At 65.3% G+C, this 23,720-nt stretch overlaps 1 protein-coding gene across 1 annotated transcript; it reads left to right on the plus strand.

Annotated features, from left to right (window-relative positions):
- MUC5AC (mucin 5AC, oligomeric mucus/gel-forming) lies at positions 1–23,632 on the plus strand (the record flags this gene model as incomplete). Its single annotated transcript, XM_079101808.1, has 46 exons — positions 1–395; positions 615–732; positions 1,100–1,190; positions 1,879–1,985; positions 2,096–2,309; positions 2,411–2,536; positions 2,722–2,836; positions 2,943–3,081; positions 3,593–3,703; positions 4,107–4,176; positions 4,262–4,399; positions 4,473–4,637; positions 5,271–5,365; positions 5,742–5,868; positions 5,996–6,251; positions 6,336–6,388; positions 6,681–6,781; positions 7,025–7,176; positions 7,357–7,495; positions 7,592–7,705; positions 7,809–7,988; positions 8,758–8,997; positions 9,392–9,548; positions 9,851–9,979; positions 10,107–10,269; positions 10,774–10,817; positions 10,913–11,101; positions 11,760–13,281; positions 14,496–14,734; positions 16,446–16,940; positions 17,143–17,330; positions 17,613–17,979; positions 18,292–18,542; positions 18,638–18,821; positions 19,089–19,296; positions 19,634–19,812; positions 20,050–20,137; positions 20,284–20,387; positions 20,464–20,495; positions 20,998–21,277; positions 21,421–21,522; positions 21,788–21,825; positions 22,181–22,303; positions 22,383–22,481; positions 22,822–23,182; positions 23,289–23,632. Exons 1-46 carry the CDS (start codon positions 67–69, stop codon positions 23,630–23,632), a joined length of 9,066 nt encoding a protein of 3,021 aa, XP_078957934.1. The 5' UTR covers positions 1–66.
- Between the last annotated feature and the right edge of the window lie 88 nt (positions 23,633–23,720).

The raw sequence follows: 23,720 nt of genomic DNA on the forward strand, positions 1-23,720 counted from the left end.
TCCTCGGTGCAGAGGGGACCCCAGATACCTCACCCTGGAACGGGGGACCCCAGGGCCAGGGGTAGGATGGTCCCGGTGGTGCACAGGGGTGCAGGGCAAGCCCCTCCAAAGGCCGCCACTGCTTGGCCCGCAGCCTGGAGCCCGGCGCACAGCGGGCGGGTGTGCAGCACCTGGGGCGACTTCCACTACAAGACCTTCGACGGCGACATTTTCCGCTTCCCCGGGCTCTGCAACTACGTGTTCTCCGCCCACTGCGGAGCCGCCTACGAGGACTTCAATGTGCAGTTGCGCCGCAGCCGCGAGGCCAACGTCACCACACTGAGCAGGGTCGTCATGAAGCTTGACGGCCTGGTCGTCCAGCTGAACAAGAGCTCCGTCCTGGTCAACGGCCACCCGTGAGTCCGAGCCCTGGGGTGGTACTGGGTGGAGGGAGGCTGGCCAGGCTCCCTGGGCCCTGCACACAACCACCTGCTCTCCTGGGCCCTTCCCAGTTCTTCCAGAACACAGGGCCCCAGGGTCCATTCCTGTCACACCTGTGGCCGGGGGACCCTCCTGGCTGCTGACCCCCTCCTCATCCTGCCTCTTGGCACCTCAGCTCCACCCTCTCCCCACAGGGTCCAGCTGCCCTTCAGCCAGTCGGGGGTCCTGATGGAGCAGAGCAGTAGCTACCTGAAGGTCACAGCCAGGCTGGGCCTAGTCTTCATGTGGAACCAGGATGATGACAGCCTCCTGGTGAGTCTGTGGGGTGGGAGGACGGGCCTCCTGGTGAGGCAGGGTGGGTGGGCCTCTGGGGGAGGCAGGTAAGATGGGAGGGATGGGCTGGGGTCTACCTCCAGCCCTCGCAGGGCCTGGCCTGGCCTGATTAGCTCCCCAGAGAGTGAGAACTGCCTGGGCCAAGTGGGTGAGCGCATCAGACCCTGTCCACAGAGGCGAGGGGCAGGACCAGCAGAGCCAAGATGCAGCCCTGCTCAGGGCTGTGTGTCCTACGGCTCCTGGGGGGCCATGATGAGTCTGCTCTGGGACCCCATTCCCTCCGGGAATGGTCCCTCTTATCCTGAGTGTCCCCGGGGATGGAATCTGACATCCCCTCTAATTCCAGCTGGAGCTGGACACCAAGTTCGCCAACCAGACCTGTGGGCTGTGCGGGGACTTCAATGGCGTCCCTGTGGTCAGCGAGTTCCTTTCCCACGGTGAGGCACCTCTGAGGCCACTTGGCCCCTCCTCGGGCTCCCTGGAAGGCCCGGTCCCCCAGAATCCCACGGCATGTGCCAACAGGGTCCCATACACTCCGCACACGTGCTGCCCACGCACAGGCGTATGCACAGGCAGACCTGCTCACACTCACACGCACCTGTGCAGACACACATGCACGTCTGCCTGCCTCATGGGGGCACGTGGGAAGCTGACCACCTGTCAGGGCCCTGTCCTCCATGATGCTGCTCTGGACAGGGGCCCAGTGCCAGCAGCCTCCCTGGAAATCACATCTGCTTGCTCCACACTGGAGTCCTTGGCACAAGAAGTGGCTGCACAATCAGCCTCCCTGATGGTCCCCCATGCTGCCAGGCCCCCCAGAAGTGTGGTCCAGTCAGGGGACATCAAGTCTCCAGCTGCCCCTGGTCAGCAAGACCCTGTGCAGGGCTGCCCAGGGAAGCTCAGGCTCACTCTGCAGACCATGGGTGCGTCTAAGCCCGGCTGGCAGGATCCAGTCCCATGTCCGTGGATGCTCCAGGCTCCTGCTGCTTCCTTGAGTCATTTCAAGACTCCCGGAGTGTCCCAGGGTGGGGAGGGTGGGGCATCCCAGTGGGGGCCCTTCAAGCCGGGGTGCTGGGCTGCAGGGTCTGGGGTTTGCAGGAAGAGCTGAACAGGAGCTTCCTGCAGATGTCAGGCTGACCCCCATGGAGTTTGGGAACCTGCAGAAGATGGACGGACCCACGGAGCAGTGTCAGGACCCTGACCCTGCACCCCAGAACTGCTCCGCCAGCTTCGTAAGCCTCCGAACCGGGGCCCGGCGGGTGGGGAGGATGGGCTGTGGGCCCAGGGGTGCCTCCACTCCCCATAGAGCGCCCCTGAGCCTGGACTTCTGGCCTGGCCCCAGGGCATCTGCGAGGAGATCCTGAGAGGCCAGCTGTTTTCGGGCTGTGCAGGCCTGGTGGACGTCAGCAGCTATGTGGACGCCTGCCAGCAGGACCTGTGTCACTGTGAGCAGGCTGACCTTCCCAGCTGCATCTGCCACACCCTGGCTGAGTACTCGCGGCAGTGCGCCCACGCCGGGGGGCTGCCCCAGGACTGGAGGGGTCCCGACCTCTGCTGTGAGTGCCCGGCCCCCCCCTCTAGCCCCAGCGCCCCCACTCTGCCACACTGTCCTGAGGGGGAGCAGGCTGTGACCACCTGCCCTCCGGTCGCCCTGCAGCGCGGACGTGTCCCCTGAACATGCAGCACCAGGAGTGTGGCTCGCCCTGCGTGGACACCTGCTCCAACCCCCAGCGCTCCCAGCTCTGCGAGGACCACTGTGTGGCCGGCTGCTTCTGCCCCAAGGGTACGTGGGGCCCCACCCCACCAGCCCAGGCCAGGACCCCCAAACACAGATGCCTTCTTGGTGCCAGATGGTCACAGCTGAGCCACAGACAGAAGACCCCTCTGACCCTGGCTTGGGGCGTCCCTGGGCCTGAGGCTGGCTGGGCCCTGGGAGCGCCCGTCCCACCACTGGCCTGCTCCCTACAGGGATGGTGTTTGATGACATCGGCCAGACGGGCTGTGTCCCTGTGTCCCAGTGCTCCTGCATGTACAACGGGACCTCCTATGCCCCCGGGGCCAACTACTCCACGGACTGCAGCCGGTGGTAGGTCCTCCGGGTGCCAGTGTCCAGGGGCCAGCCCCACTTCCAGGGGCCGTGTGGCAGGCCAGGCCCCTTGGCACACACGGCGCTCCCCTCGCTCTCCCAGCACCTGCTCCGGAGGCCGCTGGCGCTGCCAGGAGCTGCCGTGCCAGGGCAGCTGCTCCGTGCTGGGAGGCTCCCACCTGTCCACGCTCGACGGGAGGCAGTACACGGTGCATGGGGACTGCAGCTACGTGCTGACCAAGGTGCGGCCCACACTGCGCGCGGCGGCATCAGGGGGCCTCGAAGGAGGGCCTGGGTCACTCGGCAGCCCCTGTCCAGTGCCCTGGCCCCTCCGACCTTGCATTTGGGTTTCCAGTGGCTTTATTTTAAGAGCAGTTTTAGGGTCGACTGTTGGTTGGGCACAAAACCCACGGGCTGTGGTCATCTGCGTCATGGCCTCCAGCGGGCTCTCTGGCAGGGTACCTTCTGTGGGGTGGACAAGGTTGGTGTCCTGCGTCCATCATGGCAGTGTGGTTGGGAGCCGCTGCCCTGGACAGCTGCTCCCTGTTCACACCTGCCTGCCCCCAGACCCCTGGTCTACTGGCTCCTCCCTGCTGGGCCTCCCCCAGGGCCTCTGGTTGGATTCAGTCACTCCCTCCCTCGGCGGGCACTCAGATTTCTCCCTGGGGCCTTCCCGCAGGGGCAGTGTGGGCTGGAGGACAGGTGGCGGGGCCGAGGGCTGGGCGCAGGTGAGGACCACGTCCCTTCCCGCAGGCCTGCAACAACAGCGCCTTCACGGTGCTGGCGGATCTGCGCAGGTGCGGACTGACGGAGAGCGAGACCTGCCTCAAGAGCGTGGTGCTGAGCCTGGCCGGGGGCCAGACGGTGAGCGTCGCCCTTGGTGGGGGCGTGGCCCATGGCCAGGCACTTCTGCCCAAGCCCTGCGTGGGGCCTCCTAGTGACCGTCCCCCAGTGGGGCAGCTTGGCGGCTGCCCTGATGCCTATGCCAGCCCCACCCGGGGCCCAGGAAGGGGGGGCACGCCTCTGGTCAGCACGGGCTCTGCTGGAGTGGACACTGGGTTTGGGTTTTACGCTACTAAACCACCTGTGAGCCTCAGAAAGTTCAGAGACTCAGATGAGTCAGGGGCAGAGCTCAGGTGCCCCAACCCTGTGAGGCCACCGGCCAAGTCCTCCCAGAGCTGCAGGCACGTGCCACAGCCTCTGCGGAGACCAGGGGGCGGTGGCGGAGACCGCCCCAGCCCCGCACTGACCCGCCGGCTGCTCACAGGCTGTGGTGGTGAAGGCCAGCGGGGAGGTGTTCGTGAACCAGATCTACACGCAGCTGCCCGTGTCCACAGGTGAGGGCGCCGGCCCCCTCCCGCCCGGGCTGCCGCTGGGTCCTGCCCCGCACAGCCCAGTGAAACCCCTGTGCTGTGTCCACAGCCAACGTCACCCTCTTCAGACCCTCGACCTTCTTCATCATCGCACAGACCAACCTGGGCCTGCAGCTGGCCATCCAGCTGGTGCCCACCATGCAGGTGTTTGTGCGGCTGGCCCCGGAACTCCGGGGGCTGACCTGCGGTAAGAGATGCGCCTGTCCTCGCGCCCCCATCCCTGAGCCCGCGTGGGGCCTCAACCTGCCTTCCACCCCCAGGCCTGTGTGGGAACTTCAACAGCATCCAGGCCGACGACTTCCGGACCCTCAGCGGGGTGGTGGAGGGCACGGGGGCCGCCTTCGCCAACACCTGGAAGACCCAGGCCGCCTGCCCCAACGCCAAGAGCAGCTTCGAGGACCCCTGCTCGCTCAGCGTGGAGAATGGTACGTGGACCTCTGCTGGCTCCCGGAAGACCGCTCGGGGGCTGTCCACCTACTTCAGTCTGAGCCAGTCCCTTGCGCGGCGTCCCCTGACTCTGTCCTGGGGTCCAGCTGCCCCCACTCCAGGCTCGTGGTGAACTAGCCCTCATGTGCACTGTCCCAGGAGAGGTGAGCCAGGAGGAAAGGAACCGGGCACTCGGGGCAGCGTGCAGCTGCGTCTGTCTGCGGACTGGCACGAGGCCAGCAGGAGCCTGGGGCCGGGCAGGTGCCTCCCCTGCTGTTGCTGCCCTGTGTGGAGATGCTGCCTGGCAGGAGGAAGGACACCCTTTGCTGGGGCCTCACCCATGCTGCTGACCATCCAGCTCCTGGGCTGGTCCCGGCTCCCTTCCCTTCCCTCCTGGGACCCACCCCTACTCTGTCCCTGGTAGTGGCCACTCATGTCCTTAAAGGTGGTAGCACTGAGGGCCCAGGCTGGGGACACAGGAGAGGAGAGAAGTGGTGGCGGTGGCTTCTCCAGGCCCCGAGTGCCGTCTGTGTCCACGTGCCCATCTGTCGGCACAGATGGGGCCTTTACCCTAGGCGGCAGCCGCCCAGGCTGGTGAGCCGGCCTGTGGACAGCCTCCCTCTTGTCCACAGAGAAGTATGCCCAGCACTGGTGCTCGCGGCTGACGGATGCAGACGGCCCCTTCGCCCCATGCCACGCCACCGTGAGCCCCAGCACCTACTACTCGGTACTGCCCGCCTGCCACTCCCCTGCCACCAATGTCCTGCTGGGGGCCGTGGGGACACCCAGGATCAGGGGAGGCCGAGGGGTGCCTGGCAGCCGGGACGGAGCTGCTCGTTTGTTGACTCTCCCCTCACTGGTGACTGCCTCCGTCTGGGACTCCAGCCCTGCCCTGGACGCAGGAGCTGACCCAAGTGGGGACCCAGCCAGGAGGGGAACTGCGTGTTGGGGTGGAGGCTGAGCGGGGTGGAGGCTGGAGCCCCAGCCCCATGGGGTGGTCGGCCTGCATGGGGCTTTGCTCACGCTCGGGAGGGGTCCTGGCTGGCAGGGCAGGGGATGTGTGCCGCGCGTGCCGGGGCCTGACGCCCGCGGTTCTGCCCCAGAACTGTGTGTTCGACACCTGCAACTGCGAGAAGAGCGAGGACTGCCTGTGTGCGGCCCTGTCCTCCTACGTGCAGGCCTGCGCGGCCGAGGGTATACTGCTGCGCGACTGGAGGGCCGGCGTCTGCGGTGAGTGCCCTCCCCTCCAGCCCCGTCCTCTGCCCCGGGCCCAGGAGGCCCCTGGGCTGCCTGCTGCTGCCCGCCTGGCTCTGTGCCCACCAGCGTCCTGAGTGTCCCTCTTCCCGGCTTCCCACAGTGAAGCCCATGACCACCTGCCCCAAGTCGATGACCTACCACTACCACATCAGCACCTGCCAGCCCACCTGCCGGGCCCTGAGCGAGGAGGATGTCACCTGCCAGGTCAGCTTTGTCCCTGTGGATGGCTGCACCTGCCCGGAGGGCACTTTCCTGGATGCCTCGGACAAGTGTGTGCAGGCTGCCAGCTGCCCCTGCTACCACAGGGGCTCCGTGGTCCCCAACGGCGAGTCTGTGCATGACAGTGGGGCCGTCTGGTGAGAGTGTGGGCAGGCAGCGGGTGGGCGGGTCCCTGGGGCCCACTGGCTGTCACGGCCCGGCTGACCACGCCCTTCTCGCAGTACCTGCACGCAGGGGAAGCTGACCTGCATCGGAGGCCCAGCGCCCGCCCCAGGTGAGCCTGGGGGGCATGGCTGTCTTCAGGCCCGTCCTCTCCCTGAGAAGCCCCCAGATGGCTTCACAACCCCACCCCAAGCCAGGAGTCAGTGGCTTCTGTGTCTGGCACAGTCCGTGCCTGGGCTCAGCCTGGGACGCGGTGGCACACACCTCTGCTGGCAGCACACGTGCCGCACACGCAGTCCATGCCTCGCACACCTGCACAGGCGGGCCCCTCCCACACCTGAGGCCACACACAGCAGAGCTGGCTGGAGGGGCTTGGGGCACCTGACCCTCCCTCCTCTCCCCAGTGTGTGCCGCACCCATGGTCTACGTCGACTGTCGCAACGCCACGGCCGGGGACACTGGGGCTGGCTGCCAGGAGAGCTGTCACACCCTGGACATGGCCTGTGTGAGTGACCCACGGTCCCGACAGCTTCCCTGATGGCGCCCAGGTCCCCCACGACCCCTCATGCCAGGGTCCCTCTCGGCTGCTCCTGGGGGGGGTGGCCAAGCTGGGCCAACTGCTGGACCAGGTCCCTGGAGGACCCCTGCCTGCCTGCTCGCTGGTCCCGCTGCCCTTTGGCCCCGAGGAGGACAGGGCAGGTCCAGCCAGCCATCGCCACCCACCTAGCCGTGTCCCTGTGCCCTACAGTACAGCCCCCAGTGTGAGCCAGGCTGTGTGTGCCCGCCGGGGCTGGTGGCTGACGGGAGCGGGGGCTGCGTCGCGGCGGAGGACTGCCCCTGTGTGCACAACGGGGCCAGCTACAGGCCCGGGGAGACCATCCGGGCAGGCTGCAACACCTGGTATGGACACAGCCCAGGGAGAGGGCCTGTCAGGAGCGAGCCCTGGCGAGGCCTGGGTTCTCAGGGGGACATTTGGGCAGCCAGGCCGTGAGACCTCGGGGCTTCTGTGGGTCGGCTGGATCCTCCCTGGGGGTCCCTGCCGAGCCCCTGGGGTGCCACCCTGACCCCTCGCCCTCGCAGCACCTGTCAGAACAGGGTGTGGCGCTGCACGGAGGAGCCCTGCCTGGCCACCTGTGCCCTGTACGGGGATGGCCACATCCTCACCTTCGACGGCCAGCGCTACACCTTCAGTGGGGACTGCCAGTACACGCTGGTGCAGGTAGGTGGGCTGCCGTCTCTGCCCATAGCCATGCCTGGCCCCCACTTGGGGGCCGCGGCCCCCAAAGCCCCGTCCCCAACAGCCTTGTCTCCCTAGGACCACTGTGGTGGCAATGGCAGCATGGAGGACGCCTTCCGTGTGGTCACAGAAAATGTCCCCTGTGGTACCACGGGGGCCACTTGCTCCAAGGACATCAAGATCTTCCTGGGGGTGAGTGAGGGGCAGGGCTGTGTGGGGTACCCTGGGGGTTCCACAGTGGCATGGGACAGGGGCAGGGTCCCCCCAGGGCCCTAAGGGACGCCTGGCCTTCCAGAGCTACGAGCTAAAGCTGAGCAGCGTGAAGGTGGAGGTGGCCCAGAAGAGCGCAGGACAGGAGCCACCCTACACCATCCGCCAGATGGGCATCTACCTGGTGGTAGACACTGACGCAGGCCTGGTGCTACTGTGGGACAGGAGGACCAGCATCTTCCTGAGACTCAGCCCTGAGTTCAAGGTGAGGCTGAGAGGGAGGCCACGGTCATCACGCCTGCGGGGAGCCATGGGACACACTAGGAGGGGCAGAGCCAGAGCCAGAGAGAGGGAGTGATGGGGACAGAGAGCAGACGCAGGGGAGGACAGCAGGGGCAGGGCTGAGCCTCTGGGCAGCAGCGAGGAGGGTCCCCTGGTGCACATGGCCAGGGCAGGCTGCCAACACTTGCCATCTGGACACTGGGAGTCCAAGCCAGGCGCAGGACGCACCTCCTCGGAGGCTGCCAGGTGGGAACTCTCTGCCTTGGCTTTGGGTTGGGCATCCTTGTCCGTGGCCGGGTCACTCCCTTCTCCTCTGTCATCGTCTGGCCCCCTCCTTGTGTGCCCGTGTCCACATGTCCCTCTTTCATAGGGACATTGAACGTTGGATTTAAGCCCCACTCTCCCCCAGCCTGACCTCAACCTACCACACCTGGAAAGACCCTCTTTCCATCAAGGCCCCTCTCTGGCCCCAGGGATGGGACTTGGGCAAGAGTGCTCTGGCTCCCTGTTTCCAGGACAGACCAGGCTGGCCCCTGCGGCCCCGCATAGCAGGAGGGTGGCGGGGACAGGCTGCGGTTGGCGCCTGGGGAACTTGCAGGCTCTGTGAGTGTGAGGGCAGCAGGACGCAGCGGGACCGGAGGCGGCCTAGCAAACCACACGCCCTCCCCGCTGGGGCCTGCCTGTGGGAAGCTCAGGGGTGGTGGGGTTGAGGAAGGGGCTCTGGGCCCACCCTCTCTCCTGGGCTTCTGCAGGGCAGGGTCTGCGGCCTGTGCGGGAACTTCGACGGCAATGCCCTCAATGACTTCACCACACGGAGCCAGGCCGTGGTGAGCGACGCGCTGGAGTTTGGCAACAGCTGGAAGTTCTCCCCGTCCTGCCCGGACGCCCTGGTGCCCAAGGACCCCTGCACCACCAACCCTTACCGCAAGGCCTGGGCCCAGAAGCAGTGCAGCATCATCCACAGTGCCACCTTCGCCACCTGCCACTCCCACGTATGGCCAGCCAAGCAGGGAGGGTGGTCTCTGGGCTGGAGAGATGGGCCGTGGTCCCGCAGGCAGAGGGGACAAGAGGGGGAGGGAGACATCAGCCAAGGGTGCAGAGAGCTGGGGACGAGCCACGTGGCTGGGCTGGCGCTCCGCTCCCGGCGCTGCTGCCAGGGTTCTGTGGGGTGGCGCTCTGAGCACTCCACAGGAGCCCCACCTGCGGAGCCTGTGGGCCAGCCCGGCACTGGCCTGTGGGCAGGAAGGCAGTCCCGGGCAGCCACCGTGGGCTGTGCCTTTGCTCCCCTGAGCTCCAGTGGAAACTGGCCCCGGTCAGTGACTGGCCATGGGCCAGACCCCCAAGAGCCCAAGTGGCTCCCTGGAGTCTGAGGCCCCTGTCCCTCAGGTGGAGCCGGGCACGTACTACGAGGCCTGCGTGGGCGACGCGTGTGCCTGTGACACAGGGGGAGACTGCGAGTGCTTCTGCACCGCCGTGGCCGCCTACGCCCAGGCCTGCCACGAGGCCGGCGTGTGTGTGTCCTGGAGGACGCCCGACGTCTGCCGTGAGTGCACGGGCAAGGGGCTGCAGGGCAGGGAGGCTGTGCGGCACTGTGGGCCTGGCCGCATGCCGCCCCAGGAGGGAAGGAGGTGGGTGGGCGCCCGGGGAACTCAGCACGCTTCCGCCTGGCCCAGGAGAAGCCCTGGGGAGGGCACAGCCCGGCCTCCGGTGGAGACCCACCCCAGGTGGTGTGCCGCCATCTGGCCCACCCTCGCTCCGCTTCTCCCCCGCATCCTGGAGGCGCAGGGAGGGGCATCTAGAAGGCCGCAGGGCAGCGGCGCTTGGACAGCCCTCTTGCCTCCCCAGCGCTGTTCTGCGACTACTACAACCCCCAGGGCGGGTGCGAGTGGCACTACCAGCCCTGCGGGGCCCCCTGCATGCGCACCTGCAGGAACCCCAGTGGGCGCTGCCCGCACGATCTGCAGGGCCTCGAAGGTAGGCAGGGGACTGGCCAGGGAGGGGTGGGACTGGCCTGGGGGCTCTGGGGTCCAAGGCCTCGGTGTCGCTGGAGGGGTGGCCAATTGGCCTGTGTGGCTAGGACTCAGTCCTCTCTGGCCTACAGGCTGCTACCCCAAGTGCCCACCGACAGCTCCTATCTTTGATGAGGACAGTATGCAGTGTGTGGACAAGTGCCCAAGCCCGACGCCCCCACCGCCCTGCCGCATCCACGGGAAGTCCTACCGGCCGGGGGCTACGGTGCCCTCGGACAAGAACTGCCACTCTTGGTGAGTCACTGGGCTGGATGGCACATGAGGGATCCAGGTCAGGCCCAGGACTCGAGCCTGCAGGGTCCAGAGGTGCCCAGGGCCAGGTCTGGGAGGGGCCTGGCTCTCGGGGGCGGGCTACCGTGATGGGCACCGAGGCCCTGGGTGTTCTGGGCCACGCAGGCACATCTCAGGGCCTGTCTCCCTGTCTCCCAGGGCTCAGAGGTGCAGCTGAGTGTAGGGTGCTTGTCCGTGAGAGGACCTTTGGGATGCAGGGCCGGGTAGACAGGAGCAGAGGCGGACACTGAGTGAGGATCCCCAGGGCACGGGGATGGGCCTCCCTGCAGTTGTCACCTGGGGAGCTCAGCTCTTTGGCCCCCAGCCGAGCTCCACTATCTTGAATGGGGTCCCAGGAGGGTGGAACCTCAGGACACCAAGCCTGAAGGGCTGAAGCCTGGGGCCTGGGCAGGGACTCCGCCCCCTGCGCGGCCCCCTGCCCCAGCCCACCCCTTTCCCTCCCACCAGCATCTGCACCGACAGCGGCCTGCACTGTGCCTACGACCCTGGTGGTGAGCAGCCACGGCCCCGGGGCTGGGGGCTGGGGGAGGGTCTCTGCCTGCGCCTCAGCCGCCTGACGGGACGGACGGCGGCTCTGCTCCCACAGCCTGCGTCTGCACCTACGACGGGCGGCACTTCCACCCAGGGGATGTCATCTACAACACCACAGACGGCATGGGCGGCTGCATCTCGGCCCTCTGCAGGGCCAACGGCACTGTGGAGAGGAAGGTCCACGCCTGCAGCCCCACCACCCCCGGCCCCCCAACCACCTTCTCCTTCTCCACGGCCCCACACGGTAAGGCAGACGGGCCGCTGGCCAAGGCTCCGGGCTCTCTGTGGGGTGTCGCTCTCCAGCTGATTGGCACAGCTTCTCTTGCTGGACGCCAGGTTCATGCCCAGCTCTGGGCAGTGGTGGCAGCCCCTGGGGGCTGGGCACAGTGGTGACTCACGGTCTCCTTCCACCAGTCACCCTGCAGTGGGAAGGCGCCAGCCTCCAGGGTTGCCCTGGCAGACCTGGAGTCCACGGCTGCTCTGGGAGCTCAGGTCCGGGGAGGCGTCCAGCACAGGGCGGCCCTCATCAGCCCCAGGGGGCCCCAGGAGGCCTGCTACCCCCACACAGCGTGGGGCACTGGGCCACACATCCTGGGCCTTAGAGAGGGAGGTGGCCTTCGGGGCCATGTGTCCTGCTCAGGGCAGGCCTGGGGGCAGATTCCCATCACGGGGGCTAACGCACCTGTTGAGCGCACCACTGGGACCCGCAGCTGCCCCTGTTGGGCAGGTTCTGAGCGGACAGGCTCACCTGTGCAGCCCGGTCATTCACATCTCAACATTAGCCCCGCTGCTGTGGGGGATCCCACGGGCAGCCAGCAGGACCAGGAAGGGTGGTCAGAGCCAGGGCCCAATAAGGCCCCGAGTGTGCCCGGTGCTCAGCCCGCACCTGTCTTTGCCCACAGCCACCAGCTCCAGGCAGAGCCCGGGCCCCACCCGGAGCACCGTGCACTCGGCTCCTGTGGGCACAGCCTCATCCCCAGCCACAGGCACGTCCCCGGGGACAACGCCCGCCACAGCCACCACCTCATCCTCCCCACCCTGTGGGGAGAAGTGTCTGTGGTCCCCGTGGCTGGACGTCAGTCACCCGGGGCAGGGCATGGACAGCGGGGACTTTGAGACGCTGCAGAACCTCCGTGCCCATGGGTTCCGGGTGTGCCGTGCGCCAAGGGCAGTGGAGTGCCGCGCTGAGGACACCCCTGCAGTGCCCCTCCAGGCCCTGGGGCAGCAGCTGGAGTGCAGCCCCGCTGCAGGGCTGACCTGCCACAACAGGGACCAGGCCTCAGGGCTCTGCCACAACTACCAGATCAGGCTCCTGTGCTGCAGCCCCCTGGCCTGCCCCACCCTCAGCCCTCCAAACAAGACCACCCACCCAGCCAGGTCCAGGACAACCGGCACTGGGGCGACCTCCCCAGAGGGACCATCCCCGGCCCCTCCTGTGGCCACCACGGGCCCAGGCACCATCCCCACTGCCAGCGCCACATTGCCCACACCTAGGGCTCCCCATACCTCGACTCCTGTCCACACATCGCTCTCGACCTCCAGCCCAACTCAAACGCCCAAAACCACTTCAGGAGCCACCTCTGTGTCGGCAACTCCCCCAGGGACCTCCCAGGTCACGGCTCTGCCGACCCTTGGGACCAGCACGGTGAGCTGTGCTCAGGAGTTCTGCCACTGGACCCAGTGGATGGACGGCAGCTACCCTGGGCCCGGGAGAGACAGCGGAGACTTTGACACCTTCTACAAGTTGCGCTCCCTGGGATACAAGTTCTGTGAAAGGCCCACCAGGGTGCAGTGCAGAGCCCAGTTCTTCCCCGACACGCCGCTGGAGGAGCTGGGGCAGCAGGTGACCTGCAACACCAGGGAGGGGCTGATCTGCCTGAACAAGGACCAGCTGCCACCCATCTGCTACAACTACGAGATCCGGGTCCAGTGCTGCGAGCTGGTGGACCACTGCACAAGCACGGCCCCGGGGACCCAGGCACCTGCCTCCACACACCCCAAGCCTACCACAAAGACCAGCGGGACCCAGGGAAGCCAGGTCCCCTCCACAAGGCACACCGTCCACTCCAAACCAGTGCACACAAGCAGTGTGACATCAGTGGGCACAAGGGTCAGCCCGCCCCCGAGCACAGACTGCCAGCCTCAGTGCTCCTGGACCAAGTGGTTCGACGTGGACTCCCCCGACCCCGGGCCGCACGGGGGAGACGCGGAAACCTATAGCAACATCCTCAGGCGGGGAGAAAGGCTCTGCCGCCAGGCGGAGGACATCACGCGGCTGGAGTGCCGAGCCGAGAACCACCCGGAGGTGAGCATCGAGACTCTGGGCCAGGTGGTGCAGTGTGACCCTGACGTGGGCCTGGTGTGCCGCAACCGGGACCAGGAGGGGCCCTTGGGGACGTGCCTCAACTACGAGGTGCGCGTGCTGTGCTGCCACACCCCCGAGGGCTGCGGATCCACGGTCCCAGTGACACATTCCAGCACTTGGAGAGAGACCCTGAGCAGCCGGGCTCAGAGCACCTCCTCAGTGCACACAGTCAGCCCAACCTCCTCAGGAATAACCAGCTCCACCTCTGTGCACACAGTCAGCCCAACCTCCTCAGGAATAACCAGCTCCACCTCTGTGCACACAGTCAGCCCAACCTCCTCAAGGGAAACGAGCTCCACCTCTGTGCACACAGTCAGCCCAACCTCCTCAAGAATAACCAGCTCCACCTCTGTGCACACAGTCAGCCCAACCTCCTCAAGGGAAACCAGCTCCACCTCTGTGCACACAGTCAGCGCAAACTCCTCAAGAATAACCAGCTCCACCTCTGTGCACACAGTCAGTCCAACCTCCTCAAGGGAAACTAGCTCCACCTCTGCGCACACAGTCAGCCCAACTTCCTCAGGAATAACCAGCTCCACTTCTGTGCACACAGTCAGCGCAAACTCCTCAAGAATAACCAGCTCCACCTCTGTGCACACAGTCAGTCCAACCTCCTCAAGGGAAACCAGCTCCACCGCTGTGCACACAGTCAGCCCAACCTCCTCAAGAATAACCAGCTCCACCTCTGTGCACACAGTCAGCCCAACCTCCTCAAGAATAACCAGCTCCACCTCTGCGCACACAGTCAGCCCAACCTCCTCAAGGGAAACAAGCTCCACCTTGGTGCACACAGGCAGCCCAACCTCCCCAAGGGAAACCAGCTCCACCTCTGTGCACACAGTCAGTCCAACCTCCTCAAGGGAAACCAGCTCCACCTCTGCGCACACAGTCAGCCCAACCTCCTCAAGGGAAACAAGCTCCACCTCTGTGCACACAGTCAGCGCAAACTCCTCAAGAATAACCAGCTCCACCTCTGTGCACACAGTCAGTCCAACCTCCTCAAGGGAAACAAGCTCCACCTCTGTGCACACAGTCAGCCCAACCTCCTCAAGGGAAACCAGCTCCACCTCTGCGCACACAGTCAGCCCAACTTCCTCAGGAATAACCAGCTCCACCTCTGTGCACACAGTCAGTCCAACCTCCTCAAGGGAAACAAGCTCCACTGCTGTGCACACAGTCAGCCCAACCTCCTCAAGGGAAACCAGCTCCACCTCTGCACACACAGTCAGTCCAACCTCCTCAAGAATAACCAGCTCCACCTCTGTGCCCACAGTCAGCCCAACCTCCTCAAGGGAAACCAGCTCCACCGCTGTGCACACAGTCAGCGCAAACTCCTCAAGAATAACCAGCTCCACCTCTGCGCACACAGTCAGTCCAACCTCCTCAAGGGAAACCAGCTCCACCTCTGCGCACACAGTCAGCCCAACCTCCTCAAGGGAAACAAGCTCCACCTCTGTGCACACAGTCAGCGCAAACTCCTCAAGAATAACCAGCTCCACCTCTGTGCACACAGTCAGTCCAACCTCCTCAAGGGAAACCAGCTCCACCTCTGCGCACACAGTCAGCCCAACTTCCTCAGGAATAACCAGCTCCACCTCTGTGCACACAGTCAGCGCAAACTCCTCAGGAATAACCAGCTCCACCTCTGTGCACACAGTCAGTCCAACCTCCTCAAGGGAAACAAGCTCCACCTCTGTGCACACAGTCAGCCAAACCTCCTCAAGGGAAACCAGCTCCACCTCTGCGCACACAGTCAGCCCAACTTCCTCAGGAATAACCAGCTCCACCAGGGTGCACACAGTCAGCGCAAACTCCTCAAGAATAACCAGCTCCACCTCTGTGCACACAGTCAGTCCAACCTCCTCAAGGGAAACCAGCTCCACCTCTGCGCACACAGTCAGCCCAACTTCCTCAGGAATAACCAGCTCCACCTCTGTGCACACAGTCAGCGCAAACTCCTCAAGAATAACCAGCTCCATCTCTGTGCACACAGTCAGCCCAACCTCCTCAAGGGAAACCAGCTCCACCTCTGTGCACACAGTCAGTCCAACCTCCTCAAGGGAAACTAGCTCCACCTCTGTGCACACAGTCAGCCCAACCTCCTCAAGGGAAACCAGCTCCACCGCTGTGCACACAGTCAGTCCAACCTCCTCAAGGGAAACCAGATCCACCTCTGTGCACACAGTCAGCCCAACCTCCTCAAGGGAAACAAGCTCCACCACTGTGCACACAGTCAGCGCAAACTCCTCAAGAATAACCAGCTCCACCTCTGCGCACACAGTCAGTCCAATCTCCTCAAGGAAAACCAGCTCCACCTCTGCACACACAGTCAGCCCAACCTCCTCAGGAATAACCAGCTCCACCTCTGTGCACACAGTCAGCCCAACTTCCTCAGGAATAACCAGCTCCACCTCTGCGCACACAGTCAGCCCAACTTCCTCAGGAATAACCAGCTCCACCTCTGTGCACACAGTCAGCGCAAACTCCTCAAGAATAACCAGCTCCACCGCTGTGCACACAGTCAGTCCAACCTCCTCAAGGGAAACCAGCTCCACCTCTGCGCACACAGTCAGCCCAACTTCCTCAGGAATAACCAGCTCCACCTCTGTGCACACAGTCAGCCCAACCTCCTCAAGGGAAACAAGCTCCACCTCTGCGCACACAGTCAGCCCAACTTCCTCAGGAATAACCAGCTCCACCTCTGTGCACACAGTCAGCGCAAACTCCTCAAGAATAACCAGCTCCACCTCTGTGCACACAGTCAGTCCAACCTCCTCAAGGGAAACCAGCTCCACCTCTGCGCACACAGTCAGCCCAACTTCCTCAGGAATAACCAGCTCCACCTCTGTGCACACAGTCAGCGCAAACTCCTCAAGAATAACCAGCTCCACCGCTGTGCACACAGTCAGTCCAACCTCCTCAAGGGAAACCAGATCCACCTCTGTGCACACAGTCAGCCCAACCTCCTCAGGAATAAGCAGTTCCACCTCTGTGCACACAGTCAGTCCAACCTCCTCAAGGGAAACCAGCTCCACCTCTGCGCACACAGTCAGCCCAACTTCCTCAGGAATAACCAGCTCCACCTCTGTGCACACAGTCAGCGCAAACTCCTCAAGAATAACCAGCTCCACCTCTGTGCACACAGTCAGTCCAACCTCCTCAAGGGAAACCAGCTCCACCTCTGCGCACACAGTCAGCCCAATCTCCACCTCCACCCCCACAGCCAGCACCGGCCACACCACAGCACCTGGAAGCACTCCCTCCCCGCCCCCGAACACAGACTGCCAGCCTCAGTGCTCCTGGACCAAGTGGTTCGACGTGGACTCCCCCGACCCCGGGCCGCACGGGGGAGACGCGGAAACCTATAGCAACATCCTCAGGCGGGGAGAAAGGCTCTGCCGCCGGGCGGAGGACATCACGCGGCTGGAGTGCCGAGCCGAGAACCACCCGGAGGTGAGCATCGAGACTCTGGGCCAGGTGGTGCAGTGTGACCCTGACGTGGGCCTGGTGTGCCGCAACCGGGACCAGGAGGGGCCCTTGGGGACGTGCCTCAACTACGAGGTGCGCGTGCTGTGCTGCCACACCCCCGAGGGCTGCTCTTCGACCCCAGCCCCCAAGCCCTCCTCTGCAGCCGTGTCGTCCGCGTGGCCGCCCAGCTCTGCCGTGTCCTCCACCACCCGCTGCTTCTGCAGTGTGGCCGGCCACCTCTACCCGGCAGGTAGGTTGCCTGCAGATTCGTCCTAGCACAGGCCCGGGCGTCCTGGAGTCGAGTGGGCTAGCGCTTGTCCTTCCCTGGAGCCACAAGCCCCTTGCACTCCTGTCCTCCCTCCTCGGGGCAGGCTGGTCGTCCTGCTCCCTGTGGGGTCCCTGCTGTGCCAACAGAGCTGCTGGTGCTGACCCCTGGTGTCTCCTGCTGGCAGGGTCCATCATCTACCGCCGGAGAGACCTCTCTGGCCATTGCTACTACGCCCTGTGTAGCCAGGACTGCCAGGTGACCAAAGGGGTTGATTACGACTGTCCTTCTACCACACGGCCCCCCACCCCAGCTTCGTCCCTGTCGACGCCCGTCTCTGAGACAGGATGCCCAAACGTGCTTCCCCAGAGGAAGGTAAGCCCACCTCCTGCCCATCTGGGCCCTGAGGCCACTGCAGGGGCCTCCGTGTCTTTATATGTGACCTCACCCCAAGACCTCATGAGGGCCATGCTGACCATCAGGAGATGGCCCTGCTGTGCACTTGGGGGTCCTGTCCCCCAGGACTTTGGATGGGTGGGCTTGAAGCTGGAACTCCACTGGCTGAGGGTGAAGTGGGGGCCAAGCAGGTGGCCAATGGTGTGAACCTGGCCGCACAGCCAGAGCAGGTGAGAGCGGGAGGGGTACCTGCACCAGCAGACCCCTCCGGGCAGCCTGGGCCTGGGGGCCTGGGGTGGGGGCACGAGGCAGGAGGAGGCTGGGTCGGGAGTGGTCCAGACAGCACAGTGGCCATCCCCTGTTCCCACGAGGACCGCAGGGACGATCTCCCTGAGAGCCGATGGGAGGCCCCAGGTCCGGGGTCGGACCCTGCAGCGGGCTTTGCTTCTGCAGAAAGGCCAGAGCTGGGCCATGCCGAACTGCACTCAGGCCACCTGCGAGGGCCATGGTGTCATCTCCCTGCGTCCACGCCAGTGTCCTGAGCTGAAGGCACCCACCTGCGCCAACGGCTACCCGGCCCTGAAGGTGGCTGACCAGGACGGCTGCTGCCAACACTACCAGTGCCAGTGTGAGCTGGGGACCCAGAGTGGGGTCAGGACAGAGGAGGACAGAATTGGGTCAGACTTCAGGCAGAACTTTTCAGCAAAAAGGCCTGGATGGGTGGTGTTGAGACCCCCAGCACCGAGTGTCTAGTGGGGCCACCAGAGCCTGGGCCCTGCCGGCCGGGGGAGGGGAGGGGCATCGTTCCCTGCTTCCCTGAGGCCCCACGAAGCCCCTGCTGGGCACGTGCTTCTCAACAGTGCGGGGGGTGAGCTGCCAGCCTGGAGGGGCGGGGAGCCAGGGCACGGAGGCCTGAGCTCGCAGGGCCTCCCTCCCCCAGGCGTGTGCAGCGGCTGGGGCGACCCCCACTACATCACGTTCGACGGCACCTACTACACGTTCTTGGACAACTGCACCTACGTGCTGCTGCAGCAGGTGGTGCCCGTGTACGGCCACCTCCGGGTGCTGGTGGACAATGACTTCTGTGACCCGAAGGACGGGCTGTCCTGCCCGAAGTCCATCATCGTTGAGTACCACCAGGACCTCGTGCTGCTGACCCGCAGGCTGGTCGGCGGGGTCATGACCAACCAGGTGGGGCTGCCCTGCTGGTGCAGGCGGGGGCTCAGCCTGCAGCCTCTGCGGCCCGCCGGCCGGCCTGACTCCCATTGGCTGTGTCCCACACCCAGATCCTGTTCAACAACAAGGTGGTCAGCCCTGGCTTCCAGAAAAACGGCATCGCTGTCTCCCGCGTGGGCATTAAGATGTACGTGACCATCCGGGAGATTGGGGTCCAGGTCATGTTCTCGGGCCTCATCTTCTCTGTGGAAGTGCCCTTCAGCACCTTTGCCAACAACACGGAGGGGCAGTGTGGTGAGCCCCCCAGGGACCTGGAAGCATGCTTGTGGGCTGAGGTGCCCAGCACTGGGCTGCAGGGGCTCCCTCCCGCTCACTGCGGGAACCACCTCGGGTGGGCTTCTTGTGGGGACAATGAAGCCCAGGGAAGGGAAGGGGCCTGGGCGGGTCCCGCAGGTGAGGGTGGAGGTGTCAGGCCAGACCCCAGCAAGGGCGCACAGGGTGTTGCAGCGGGCAGGGTGCTGGCCCTGCCCTCCAGCCTTCTGATCACCTCCGTCTGCCCAGGTACCTGCACCAACGACAAGAGGGATGAGTGTCGCCTGCCTGGGGGTGCAGCGGCCGCCTCGTGCTCTGAGATGGCAGGCCACTGGAAGGTGGACATCCCCGGTCAACCAGGCTGCCACGGGCCTCCCCCCACACCCACCCCGGCCGCACACACGCCCACTCCTGTCCAGTGCCCACCGTCGCCACTCTGCGAGCTGATTCTGAGCGAGTGAGACTCTATAGGGGTGGGGTTGCAGCCCGCTGGCCCCACCTGCCAAGGGCTGGAGGGCCTCAGGAGCCTCCTGGAAAGGACCAGGGCTGCCTGTCACCGGCCTAGAATGCTGTCCTGGGGCTCTGGGCACGGTGGCCACAGCCAGAACACCACCACGGCTTGGCCGCTCGGCACTGAGGTCCTTTGCTGGTCCACTCACCGGTGCAGGCCGACCTGGGGACAGGGCCTAGTGAAAGGCGTCTGCTGGAAGGGTGTGCGGGACAAGGCCCTCCCTGGTGCAGGAAGCCTGCTGCAGAGCTGGCTGTGACCCACCGTCTGCCCCATCTGCCTGCAGGGTCTTCGAGCCCTGCCACAGCACCATCTCCCCACAGTCCTTCTACGAGGGCTGCCTCTTCGACCACTGCCACATGACCAACCTGGACGTGGTGTGCTCTGGACTGCAGCTGTACGCCGGGCTCTGTGCCTCCCAGGGCGTGTGCATCGACTGGAGGGGCCAGACCCACCAAGCCTGCCGTGAGTGCTCGATCCGGCTGCTGCCCCAGGCAGAGCGACAGGCGGGCTTCCTGGGGGAGGAGGGGGCATCTAAGTCAGGGTCCCTGTGGCCCCTGGGGGGCAGCAGCAGAGCTTGGATGGACAGGCTGCCACTGGCAGTTACCAAAGGCTCCTGGGGGCTGGGTGGGTGGCTGGGGACAGGAGCCCAGAGGCACAGCCTTGTGGTGGCCTCTCAGGTGTGGCTTCTCCTCCCTGCAGCGTTCACCTGCCCAGCCAACAAGGTGTACCGGCCCTGCGGCCCATCCTACCTCCCCTACTGCTATGGGAAGGACAGCACCAGCTTCCTGTACGTGCCCACACCCCACCCCACCCACCTCGGTCCACCCTCCCCAGAGCCACCCTGGAGACCCCACTCTGGCACCTGGCCATCCCTGGCCAGGCCCCCCTGCCCTGGGGAGCAGGGACCGCAGCCAACTCTCTGCCTCCCTGCAGGGCCCTCCCGGAGGCTGGCCCCATCACGGAGGGCTGCTTCTGTCCGGACAGCATGATGCTTTTCAGCAGCGACAGCCAAGTCTGTGTGCCTGCAAACTGCAGCTGTATGTCCCCGGGGCTTGGTGGGGGTGGCAGGGTGATGTGCCTGCTGGTGGTAACCTCTGATCTCTCCCTCTGCAGGGTGCCTGGGGCCCCATGGGGAGCCGGTGGAGGTGAGTGTGCAGGGACGGGCCAACCCTGAACCCTAGGAGGCCGGGGCAGGAGGTTCCTGAAATAGAAGCCCCAGAATGGCCAGTGTGGGCTGGGACTGGGGGCTTGCCGTCAGTGCCAGAGGCCCAGAGGAAGGGCAGGAAATCGGCCTGTGGCCCAATAGGACCCGGGAGGCTCCTCTTCTCAGGTGCCCTCCCTGCTTGCCTTGGGGTGAACTGGAGTTACTTCGTGGGTGCTGAGATCCTGCCTGACCATGTTCTGCTCTTCTTGAGACCCCTCTGCCCTCCACAGACATGTGAGGGTGTGAGGAGCAGGCGCCCCCCAAAGCCCTTCCCACCTCACCTCCGGGCCTCCCGGATCTCTAGTACCACGGCCGACCTGAGTTCCCCTCCCTCCTGAGTGCCTCCCCGCATCTGCTGTGGGCCCGGCCCGCGAGCCAGCCTGGCTGCAGCTGCCCCAGGCCCACCGCTGACCTGTGGCGGGCTCACACACCCCTCCTCGCAGCCGGGCCACACCATCAGCACCGGCTGCCAGGAGTGCACCTGCACGGATGGCTCCCTGAACACGACCTGCCGCAGAAAGCCCTGTCCCCTGCCCCCCGCCTGCCCCTGGCCCGGCTTCGTGCCTGTGCCCACAGCTCCAGAGCCTGGCCAGTGCTGTCCCCGGTTCAGCTGCGGTGAGCCCTTGCTCGGTGGGGGTGGTCTGTGCCCACACCCGGGGGCTGGGAGGGCGGGGCGCTTGGCGCTGGGTTTGGAGGCTGTCCTCCAGTCGCTGCTCCTGTGGGGTCCGCCCTGCTGCAGGAGCTCCCAGGGTGGGGGGCGTGCGGCTCTGCCTGCCCTCCTGGAAGCCCCTGGGGCCAGGCCCTGAGGCTGGGTGGGCATAGGCGCAGAGGGGGCCCGGCGCCTGAGTGCCTCCCTCATCCTGCAGCCTGCAACGCCAGCTACTGCCCCGAGCCCCTGGACTGCCCCAGGGGCTCCCACCTGGTCCTGACCCATGAGGAGGGGGCCTGCTGCCCAAGCCAGAACTGCCGTGAGTGTCCTTGGCCCTTGGCACAGGCCATGCTGGACGCTGCAGGCCAGGGACCTGGCCTGGGGTTTCCCAGGAGCATGACTGGAAGAAGCCGAGGCTGGGCTGGGCTGGCCTGTTGGCACCGTCGGCCTGATCACTCGAGCAGGGGGCATCAGAGCACGACGGAGCCTGGGAGGCTGGAGGTGGCAGGAGCAGGGAGGCGGGTGCGGCAGGGGGCAGGCTGCGTCCCTGCCTGCCAGGACTACAGCTTGTATCTCCCGGACAGGCCAGATAGGCTGCAATGTCAACGGGACCTTCTACCAGGTAAGGACTGTCCAGCGTTCAGACCCCACAGCCTCAGGGGCTGGGTTTCCCGCTCCTGGGCTCCCTGACACTCTTGGGGCTCAAGCAGACTTCAGAACAGCTGGGGAACTTTGAGCCCCTGCAGACCCCTGCCCAGACCAGGGGCCCAGTCCATAGCATGGTGTGGCTGCAGCCCAAGCCTGGTCCCGGGCTGGGTGCTCATCCTTGTGACAGGGCTCTGCACCCAAGGGATGCCCAGGGCCACCCCAGGGGTGTGAGTTGGGCTGGTGGGCAGGCTGGGGCAGATGACCAGTGAGGGATGGAGCCTCTCCCTGGGCTCAGTCCAAGTCCACTAACGCTGGTCTGACTTTTGCAGCCTGGCGCTGTGGTCTCCTCTAGCCTGTGTGAGAACTGCTGGTGTGAGAAGCTCAGCAGTGCCCCGTGGGGCAGCTTTCTGGTCAACTGTGAGACCCAGATCTGCAACACCCACTGCCCCCTGGTGAGTGCCGGCCCCATCACCACGCTCGACCACTGGACAGCCAGCCTGAGCTCAGGCTGTACATCCGCTCTCCCTTCAGGGCTTCAGGTACCAAGCTCAGAGCGGGCAGTGCTGCGGACGGTGCGTGCAGGAGACCTGTGTTGCGAACACCAGCAGAGGCCCTGACGGACTCTTCTACGTGAGTGGCTGCTGCACCTGGTGGCCTCGGGGCAGGGTGTTGGGTGCTTGGAGAAGCAGGTCTTGGGCTCCAGATTGGAAGGGGGCAAAGCTGCCACACCCCTGTGGGAGCTCCAGGAGGGCCCAGGCCAGCCCCTGTCCAAGGGTAAGGAGGCACAGAGAGCATGCGTGTCCTGAGCGGGCAGGGTCCTGGGGCACTGTGCACTGGGGGTCCTTGGGGCGCCATCTCTACAAGGCTTGTGCCTGGGAAGAGCCAGAATCTCCCTGGAAGCCCATAGGCTGGGTGCAGACAGAGACGAGGCAGATGCCTAGGCGAGGGGCACTTACTCTTGTCCTTTCAGCCTGGTGAGTCCTGGTCAGACCCTGGGAACCGCTGTGTGACCCACCGGTGTGAGAAGCACCAAGACGGGCTTGTGGTGGTGACCGTGGAGAAGCAGTGTTCCTCGCTCAACTGTGCCCGGGTGAGCTCCAGGCCTCCCACCCCAGCTGCAGCTCACTGGGCTGGTCAAGTCCTGTGGGGCCAGTGGGCCTGTCGCCCTCCTGAAGGGGGCCACTCCTGTCTGAACCTGGCCTGCCCCTCTGCAGCCCCTTTCCTGGGTAGGCTGCTGAGCTGCCACCCTGGCACTAACCGCAGTCCCTTGTTGGCACAGGACCAGGCCCAGCTGAGCTCTGATGGTTGCTGCCTCGTCTGTCCACCCATTGGTAAGAGGGCATGTCTGCTGGCAGGCCTGGCTCCAGCTTGAGAGGCCCAGGAAACAACTGGGCGGGCGTTCCCATGGCCTCACCTGCTGCGTCTGTCCTTCCCCAGAGACATCCTGCGTGCTACGCCACCGGGACCAGACCATCCGGCAGGGGGCCTGCAGCTCCGCCCAGCCTGTGCGCCTCGCCTACTGTCAGGGGGACTGCGGGAACAGCACCTCCATGTACGGGACCCCTTTCCTTGGTGCCTCCCAGATCCACAGGGAGTCCCGTGGGGCAGTGTTCACAGATGTGGGCAGTGGGGTGCAGTCGGGGGCAGACGGGGCAGGACCACGAAGGGAGAGGAGGAGGCTGGAGGCTGTGAGGGCCAGCGGCGAGCAGGGTGGGACAGGCGAGGCCTGTGTGGAATCGGCTCTTCTTGCTGACCGCAGACCAGCGCCCTGTGTTAGTTAGCTGCAGCCAGCCCACTGTGTGTCTCTCCTGACCCCTGGACCTGTGGCGCAATTGTTTGGGGACAGATGCTCCCATCAGGGCTGATTCC

The sequence above is a fragment of the Sciurus vulgaris genome (genome assembly GCF_902686455.1).
Source record: "Sciurus vulgaris genome assembly, chromosome: 11".
Lineage (NCBI taxonomy): Eukaryota > Metazoa > Chordata > Mammalia > Rodentia > Sciuridae > Sciurus > Sciurus vulgaris.